A 10,171-nucleotide genomic window follows, 5' to 3' on the forward strand; every position below is an offset into this window, starting at 1 on the left:
CTCTGTCCCACTCTTGGCCCAAAGGTGCTTCTGGCACAGCCTGTACGTGTTGAGCACACACTCAATTGTACGTGAACAAGCTCGTTTGTGTGGGGTCTTTGTATCGTCCACCTCCCTGTCGGAAGTGGTGTGAGCCAGATTAAGTTCCACCAAAGAAGGAAATAGAGAGGTGCTTTATGCTGCTGGGTGAGTGTTCAGAACTGAATGAGTTGAACTAAAGAGACCATCACATCTTAGATCTGATAACAGTACTCGTGGCATTGACACAAGAACTCACAGGTTTCCTCACATTTTGACCATTATTTCAGGTTAGCAGCTAATGCATGAATTAAAACAACTACACTTACGTCATTTTTTAGCAGTCTCTTCAATTTTTTTCGAGGAAAAGCACAAACCTAAGGTATGGTATAATGGTAGTTTACATCTCCAAAGACGTACCAAATTTAGTGTTTTTAAAAGACTAACGTGACATTAAAATATTTAGATGTTGTTGTGAAGTATAGTATTATTTTACATAATATTATTAGTAATGTCATTATAACCGTAAATAGTTATTGCATTTTTGTTCAAGGCATAATTGGTTATCTTAGAAGGTATTTCTACAATTTCAGGCAAATATTTTATAATGTTCTGATGAGAACTGAAAATACCATGATAATTAGCAATTCCTTGCACTATACCTGCTTATTCAACATATTAGCAAGATAAATCCTCATGTTAGCATTTAGCTTGACTGTGCCTAAGTGCAGCCTCACAGAGCTGTTATCATGGCTTTACACTGTTGGTCTTAGATAATGGAAATCACTCCAAAAGGGAAAGCTGGTAGTAGCGTCCTCACTCAGCAACAGTGTGTAAATATTGACTAAACTTTAATTAGAATGGGAACAAATCCTGTAAACCAAAAACAGTATACAAGTGAGGCCAAAGTTAATTCCAATAATGCTGTGTACTCAAAGGTCAGCAGCAAATGAACAAGCCATAAACATGAAGAGGGGAGAGTTCAGCAGTCATCTTAACCTCTCCTGGCAGCACCTGTCCTGCATAAACAAAACCTGCCACACACTGCTCGGGTTCATGGGAAAGTATGTTCAGGAAGTCCTGTGTCCTTGAGGAGAGCGGTGCACAATCTCCTCCAGGAGGGAGACCAAACAAGGATGTGACTAACACTTCAGCGTGGGTTTCACAATATATTTTCCACCGTCTGAAGCCAAAACTCTTTCAAATCCCTCCAATCATCTTCTTCTGCAGTGTTAAAATGCTCTATGTGGGCGTCAGGTGATGGAAATATGGACGGATGTTAACAGTTGTTGGCCTGAGCACAATACACACATTCTTTTTTTTTATTATTTGCTCAATTTAGGCTGGAGCCTTTTCAGTCTAACTGACTGACATGTCTTTTGACCAGTGTTGACTGTGTGAACAAGAGAAGACATCTATGTAACTGTGCAGTTAAACTGCATGTGAGGAACATTAGAAGGAGCTGTAGGGGAAACAAAAACATGTCACTCAAAAGAAAGCCAGAGTTATCTGAAAGTTGAGCTATTTGTCAACCACACTTTGTTCCTTTTTGTTTATCCTTGTTGACTTAACACAAATGACTATAGACAATGGTCAATGTAACTTTGATAATCTAACTTGCTTTTCTGCATTATCACCGCTTAGCTTGTGCCTGGTATGTGTGGGAAAGCAAGCTTCACACCCAATCACAGCATAGCGACAGAGCAGCACACCTCTGTCTGGATTTATGAATGGAGCGGTGAACAAACAGGGAACTGGGTGTGGTGTGTTTGGCCTGAATCAAAGTGCTCAACCTGTGAGCACATATTATCAGCTGTCAGTGCAACCTGAACCAGGTGAGCTGACCTGAAAAGGAAATAAGAAGCAAGGCTGGTTTTAATTTATGTAAACGTTGCATGCTGCGCCATGCTCTGATTTGCTTCAAGGTTATTACTTACATCCATGACAGTGAAATTCAAGTAGTTGATGCTTAGCTCCACCCAGAATATTGTGTCACATATTTCCGATTACACTTTCCTGGGTAATTCAAGTGAATTATTGAGTATATCTGACAGTTTTGACTTGATTTTGATTGATGACCTCCAGTCAAATTCAGACTTGTTAAATCACTGCTGGTTTATTAAAGAGGGGAAATTCTGAACTCATTCATCATCTTTTCCCTGTCACTCTTGGCTTCATGTGGATTATCTGACAATGAAGCATTGTGTCAGTATTCTACTTTAAACCCACTTTGATTCTGCACATCATGCTGGATAAACCATCTCTACAGCAAACCTCTAAAGAGACAGTTCACCCAAAAATCGTCTTACACGTAGGGCTATTTATTCATTTCAATTTATTTGGAGTGGAACTATGTTCTACCTAATGAACAGCTTCTATTTTTCCCCCATAACTCACAGAGGGTGTCGTATTCTGTACAAACTGTAAAACCCCCTGAGATAAATTTGTAATTTGCGATACTAGGTTATATAATTAAAAGGTGATTGATTGATTGATTGATTGATTAAATAGCACACATAACCAGCACAAGTGACTTATAACCAATACAAGTGACGAGACTCTCGTTCATGAGTGATTGCACGCTTCCTTCTGCGCAGAAATGCAGTTTCCGGGTGTAGAAAGAAAATATTTCCTTGTGAAACTGACTTGTAGGTTATCTTGAGTAACTGGATCATGGTTTCTGTTAGAGACACTGCTGTTGAGTTTTTCCAGAAGTATTTTTTGTCATGCTTTGAGCACCATTATCTAAGTGCCATCTAGTTTCCATTATAATCGAGAGAAGATGACATCTCAACTTCAAATATTTCCAAGTCACGGAAACATCCAACCTTGATTAATAGCTCTATAGGTAAAAGGAAACATGTTTGGGCTGAACTGTCCCTTTAAATGTGGATGTTGGACAGGCCTTAAAGAAGTTAAACCTTCAATCCTAGAAGTCCAGTCCTGCTCCCATACCAGATTAGTATTGGTTTGATAGAAAGTCTCTAGGTTTATGTTGTAAGCTGCAGTGAAGCTATGCAGACAGTAAAGTGAATGCTGCATTCCTGGCAGAAGAAGGATTGCAGACCTGCATACCTGACATTCTTCTCAGAGTGAAATTGGCAGGTATGAGCTGTTGGACTCTCCAAAGCGGACTCTCCAGATTACATCTCTCTAACCGGAGTCGCTGCTCGTTGTTCACATGGTGTGTGAAGGAAGTGTGTTTATCACCGACGGCATCGCTCACACACCTTGTGTTGAAGTATGTGCTAATGATAGTGCGACAAAACGTGAAATAAGTGTTTAGTATGCATTGACATTTATGAGAGAGTTTACTCTGGCCAAACAGCATTCTGGAAATACATACCAGAGTAAAAAGGCCAGTGAAGGAATGTAACTGAATACATTTCCTGTAAGTATTCTACTTAGGTACAATTTGGGCTTCTATTTCACTACATTTTAAGGAGCCACAGTTGTTCTTTTTACTCTACTACATTTAACTAGCAGCTGGAGTGTCTTCTTATTTTTCAGCTTAATTTGAAAAGTGTACTCTGACAGCAGCCACTTGCAGAATGAGAACTTTTGATAGGATGACTACTTGTTTCAAATTCCCGTATTAGGTTATGATGCTGATTACTAGTTCCTCTCATAAGTTAATTACCAGTTCCTTCGTCTGCTTTAATTGTTCACTGAAAGTTCCTACTGCAGCATTGTGATTGACGGTGCGCTGGCCTCATCAGCCATTTGTTCTTTTTCCCACGCTGCTGAATGCCAGTGGGGCCAAAGACACACACATACAGGGCTTATCAGAACAATGCCTCAAATAGCTGCGGAGTCTCATCACAAGGGCATGTCACCAAAGAGCAGAAGAACAGCATAGGATGTGCGTGTGTGTGTGTGTGTGTGTGTGTGTGTGTGTGTGTGTGTGTGTGTGTGTGTGTGTGTGTGTGTGTGTGTGTGTGTGTGTGTGTGTGTGTGTGTGTGTGTGTGTGTGTGTGTGTGTGTGTGTGTGTGTGTGTGTGTGTGTGTGTGCGTGCGTGTGTGTGTGTGAGTGAGAGAGGCATGCTGTAGTCATAAACGTGTCACAGTGTGCAGCTGTTACCTGCAGGCTCTGCTGAACTTGTCAGCAGCCCATCACGGCCGGCTCATCCATACTGCTCCCATTGTCAGGCTGACTATGTATAGTTCACTGTCTGGAGGAAGGAAACCTGATTTACATTTAAAAAATGTGCATGCTCACAAAACATGCATAAAATTATTCCTCTGCTCTTATGTGCAAGATGAATGAATTCAATTATGATATAATAATAAGAAAAAATGCTAAAGCGAGGTCAGGAAAAGGTGCTATTTAAATTTTTTTTGATCAGAATCAGAATACCTTTATCCATCCCACAGAGGGGAAATGTACATTTGTTACAGCAGAAAATAGCCAAAGAAAGCGTAATGTTTAACAAGAAATAATTATGCATAAAAAAAATATTAAAGAAAAAAAAATGTTTTTTTTTTTAAAGAATTACATAATTTACAAAATACACAGCCTATAACAGTTCTGAAGATGGAGCAGCCATATTGCACAGTTATTCACGGAATAATTCATTTATTCATCCTTATTAAAGAATAAGAAGTAAAATCAATATGAATCAAACTCTCAAGAATGTTACCTGTTTTAAAGTGTCCAAAATCCAACACGTTTTTCTAAATTGGACGGATAATGTATTCTTAATCTAATTATTATTTATTTTGTAACAATTGGAGCTTTTTCTAACCTTTGAGCACAGGATATGAGTGCATTACAGTTTGTTCACTGTGTGACAGCCGGGTGTGACATGGTCCGCACCTTTATTTACTGCTCCCCTTTAGTCAGAGATTTCAAATCTTTATTAGACCAATTTGAAGTTAAAAGCGGCTTTCATCAAACATCTTAGATAAACAATAATTGACATGACTACTTCTACGTTAAAGGAGTTGCTCATTGTAATAAAACCGCTGATAATTGTCACCCAAGTCTGCAAATACACTCTGAGCTCAATATATAGTTTACGTTTCTTAAACTCATTGCTTTGTTTTTTGTGGGTTTTATAGTTTAAGATTTCTTTTGATATCGATCAATACTGAATCCTCAAATCCTAAAAAAGTTTAAATAGAGAAGGACTTTTTCTGGGCATAAGAAGATGGATTCATTCAGTCTCTTTCAGAGTTCTCCAGTTGTGTTTTATGTAACCCTCCAAATCTAGTATTAATAGATTAATCTCGAACGTACTGACTTATTTTCAGCCTAAACAAGTTAATTCAAGCAAGGTTCAAAAAGTTGACTTCTCTTGTGTTGGGTGTTCTGTGACTCACGGTAACACTTCATGTCCCGACACGAAGACCAAACTCTTCTGGTCCTTCCACCTGCTGCCCTGTCACACCCATGTCCCCATTACTGCTAAACTCTATCACACGCAAGTAAAGAAGCTGAGAAAAACAACAGACATGTAGTAGTTGTAGACATGTAGTTGTTTTAGTTTTTTTACCCTTGTGCTCACATTTTATCTGTTCATTTTGTAATCAAACCACCCTCAGTTGTTGCCAATGACACATTATCCCACTTCCTCTCTCTGTGTGGGTTTTGTTTTGTCTTTGTGGAGACAGTGAGAACCAAGGGGCGATGATTTCAACCGAATGTTGTCACAACACTCTTCCTGAAATCCATCCCAGTCCGACTCCCTCCAGAGGTAGTTGTTGGTTCCTCACAGGGAAAACAAGGAGGGCAGCGACACATTAGAGATTTACTGCTGCTGGATACGTGCGAAAGATTAATAAAATAATATAATGTTGGCCAAAACACGTTGTTACAAATAAGTCCTAGGGTGTGTGTACTGTATATTAATTTGTTCTACTTTTAAACTGGTTTGGGCTTGTTTCTTCATGTTATTCCTGCTTTGTCAGAATTCCTATATTTATTCTATTCAGAAAGATTTACAAACATGAATGCAATTACTGTGTGTAATTGATTATTCTCCATGTTTCTTCACAGGAATATTTTTATTATGATCCGATAATATAGACACAACATAGTCATCTACATGTGCAAACACTCTTACACACACCTGGCCCTCCTTTGGCGAGCAAACTCCTCCAAAGAAAGGCGCTCCACCATCCGCTGAGTCACTGCCTGGGCATGTCTCGGCCGCAGACAAATCCAATATATGCACACGTGTACACATCAAACATACACACTCACACACACACACATTGCCAGGCAACAAAGAGCAAAGCCCCTAAAAAAAAAGGGGTGGTAAAGAGGAGGCGGTTCACCTCTTTCATTCCACAGAAGCTGGAAGTGTGTTGACTCTGTACACACATGTGGTTTCCTTTTCTTTAAAATCAGAGGATTAACATGGCCGCCACATCCCGCTCCAGTGTCATGCACGAGCAGTTTAAAGTGATTCACCATGGTTACGCCTTTGGTGCAGTCAAATTGTCTGTGTGATCATACGTAGTGTTGATGTGTGAAGCCTTAAGGGTGTTCTCTCTTCTAACTCATGGGGAACAAAGGGATTTCATTCCCTTAGGGACGCACAGATGTTGTATTCTTACAGATGAACACTGGAGAAGTGGCGCGTGTGAGCTGAGTTCATGGTGACATTTCCCTTCCGGAGGGAAACTGAAGGGGAGATGATAGTGAGTCAGACAGGAGGGCCTGAAGTGGGTGCTTGGTGTATTTGAACCACACTGGGGTCAGGGTTGTGTTTGTGTGTGTGATAATGAGTCGGTGACATCTGTCTTCCCACCACCTCTTCCTGTTGAATCACACAGAAAAGGGGTAGACAATACCAGAAAATCTGTTATAAAGGCTCCAGAGGCTCCGTGATACACATCTAAAGTCTGCTGCGGACAATCTGACATGAATTTATGTGTAAATACAGTTTTTAGGTCAGTTCAATTAACTTTTATTTTAAGAACATTTCAGAACTTGAGCTCCATTGACTTTATGTAGTTTGACTTCAAATGAGTTGAAAGAGAGACAACTCAACTCATGGAATATCACATTTTCAAAATGCATCATGTAAAATCCAACGACAAAATCCCTGGTTAACACATACAAATTAAGAAAATGAAGAATAGTAAAAAAAAGCCAGGAGAAAAGCTAGATAAATTAGAACATATCCAGTCCCAATACTTATTGTCTAGAATGGAATCTCAGAAAGCGTCTATGGCTCCAGTTTGGTAAACTCACATTTTTAAGGCAGCGGGGAAATGTTGAACCATCTTAAAAGGTTAAACAGTGCCTTAAGACTTCTTCTGCAGTAATTACTGAATTTTAGTTGCCAATTTTTCTTTTGTAGCTGCTGACACCCAGATAGGTGAAGCTTCTCCTCACTGAGTGGAAACTGGATGCTGTTTGCATGTAGCTCGACATTACGGAATAGCAGAGTTTATGCAAAACACCACTGAGGTGTGACAAGTTTAGTCTCAAGTTGTATCTCTATAAATAATCACTAGAGAGCAGGGTGGCAGGGGAATAATGGACCAACCTGTCATGGATAAAATCTGACTAGAGTGAACATATTTGTAATGTTGGATATTTGACAAACCTTCACTCTGGTCTTCTTACTCAGTTTCACAGACTTTCCACAGTCAGAGGAGGGTGAGCTCACATCCGAGCCTCGCTCTTAACCACAGGGTTTCACTGAGGGAACATCAAAAGATTACTGTTTGAGTGACCCAAAACCAATACCAGTTAAATGTATCTTTTTGAAAAACATGGCACACCTTATTTTGATTATTATATTATCAGAAAACTGAATTTAGTAAATGTAACTTTTAATAGAAGATAATATCGTTTTTTATCAAGCCTCCATGTCATGTGATCGATGCAGAATTGTATTAATAAACATGATAAGTAGGAAACCCCCTTTCCAATTTTAAATGTGAGGGCTTTTTCTGCTTTTTTTAAAGTCATTTTTCAAATACCTTTTCATGACTCCAAAACCAGAAAAGACACAGCTCTGTGAATTACATTTACTCCACCTTCTATTTTAAGTAAAAATCGATGTGAGTTTTAAATAGTTTCATTTTGCTCAATATATTCCATTTTACGTTACAGAGCGACTCCAAATTCATACCAGTTACCTATTGTTATTGTATATTAGTGTTTTTCTTTTTAAACATTTTTTATGAAGGTTCTGCTGTTTGTTTGTTTTTATTTGAAAAGTCTTCATTTTTTCAATAGCTAGTCATGAGTCCAAGTCAGCATTGTTTCACTACACTGGGCCATTTTTTATTTTATGTGAATATTTTTAGGAAAATTCAGCTGTTCTTTTGAAAGTTTAGTTTTTTTTCAATAGATTGCTGTCTCTAAGTGAACCCTAAGAGTGAGAGCTCGGTTATGAGCTAACTATCCTCTGACTTTAGACAGTCTGTGAACCTTAGGAAGAAGACTGGAGCGGATGTCTGTCCAATAACCACCCAAAGACTAACTTTACCGAGGATCATAAACTTTAACAGGGAAATAAAAGATCCCTCTAAAAATGTGGATATTTAAAGTTTACAGGGCCAGACAGTTTGTACTCTTGTGCTCAGCTTACTCAGTGCACATCTGGTAATTATCTGTATTAGACTGAATCACTTACTGCAGAGTAGGCAAATATTTACACTGTAATCTTCTCAGTGGGATGTGGATTAGTAATTAACATGTTAGCAGTGTAATTAGGTCCACGTTAGGACTTCCTCTGCCCCCCCCCCCCCCCCCCCCTCTGCACCACAGCTTCCGCCCACACACACAGTCTTGAATTACTCCACTGGCAACTGTTGATGCATTCCCAAGTCATCTGACGTCAAGTGGGAAGGGCTTCGCCAGCGTATACTATAAAAACTCCCCTGCTACCTTACTTCATTCATATCGCAGCTCTGGATTACCAAAACATTTGTGGAGAAGCTCCTTCCTCGGGCTCCTCGGACGACACAGCGGGGGAAGCACACACATAGCTAAACAATGAAAATGTCAGCGGCAGAGATCAGCCAGGTCCTCAAAGAGGGAGAGCTGGAGAAGAGGAGCGACAACCTGCTCCAGTTCTGGAAGAGGAAGACGTGCGTCCTGACAACGGACAGCCTCAACATTTACGCCGACACGCAGAAGCGCTCAAAGGGCAAGGAGCTCAAGCTGCAGTCCATCAAGAAGGTGGACTGCGTGGAGCGCACCGGCAAGTTCGTCTACTTCACCATCGTGACCACAGACGATAAGGAGATCGATTTCCGGTGCTCGGGGGAGGAGAACTGCTGGAACGCGGTGATCACCATGGCTCTGATTGATTTCCAGAACAGAAAAGCCATCCAGGACTTTAAAACGCGGCAGGACAATGAGAGCGCTTCGCCCGGACAGCAGGAGAGGCGCATGGCGAGGGCGCCCTGAGGCGCCGGGACCCTGGCTGTTAACCACTCCTAATATGGTGAGGGAAACGCCGTGACATAGAGCTGACATCATATACTAATACACATTGTGGCTCAGAGCAGTGGGAGAATGTCGAAACTAATGACATGTTTTTATCTCCTCTTAGTGTCAAAATGGACCATACAGAAATAGTAATCGGACCAAAAGGAAGACGAGGTCTTCCGGTCCAGACATGAAGGATTGTTCGGGACTGAGCTCTCGGGAGAGAGGGGTCAACTGATCCAAACCAAAAGACTGAGAGATTGTCTGAAGCTCCATACACAGGACTGAACCCTTGAATTGTCAAAACTATTTCAAGTTTGCAGTTTGCTTTCATGGGAGGAATGACTCCTAAAACCACGATATTAATTTATTTGTTTCCAGGATATTACTGGCAAACGCCTTGTGTTGTTTAAATTATTTGCTTTTACAATGTGTGATGTATTTATTTGAATAAATATTGATGCTTTTTTGATATAATTTTGTGCTCTCCTCTACTTTTGTTTTTCATGTCTCAAATGTTCTACTTCGTACCAACATCTGTTAGTATCTAATTAAAGCTTTTAGTGTTAGCCAAATATTTGACACTTAGGGATACTTAATCAGCAGCATTTCTTAGGAAATGCCACACATGCAACAGTAAAGAGGGAGTGGAGGACAGGAAAGTCCCTTTCCTTTCTGCTGTCAGGTGGAATGTGACTCTTTATTGTCATTGGGAGGGTTTCAGGCTTGAGTCATGACTGATAAGCAGCTTTAGTC

The 10,171-nt window shown here is 40.2% G+C and overlaps 1 protein-coding gene across 1 annotated transcript; it reads left to right on the forward strand.

Moving 5' to 3' along the window:
• The first annotated feature begins 8,860 nt into the window (after positions 1-8,860).
• phlda2 (pleckstrin homology-like domain, family A, member 2) lies at positions 8,861-9,892 on the forward strand. Its single transcript, XM_079683887.1, has 2 exons — positions 8,861-9,431; positions 9,540-9,892. The coding sequence occupies exon 1, from the start codon at positions 8,978-8,980 to the stop codon at positions 9,392-9,394; it is 417 nt and encodes a 138-aa protein (XP_079540013.1). The 5' UTR covers positions 8,861-8,977; the 3' UTR covers positions 9,395-9,431; positions 9,540-9,892.
• Positions 9,893-10,171: the final 279 nt, after the last annotated feature.

The sequence above is a fragment of the Notothenia rossii genome (genome assembly GCF_949606895.1).
Source record: "Notothenia rossii genome assembly, chromosome: 5".
Lineage (NCBI taxonomy): Eukaryota > Metazoa > Chordata > Actinopteri > Perciformes > Nototheniidae > Notothenia > Notothenia rossii.

What these genes read in the sequence shown, in the direction of transcription:
- phlda2 (XM_079683887.1), top strand. Translation starts at nt 8,978, where the DNA reads ATGAAAATGTCAGCGGCAGAGATCAGCCAGGTCCTCAAAGAGGGAGAG.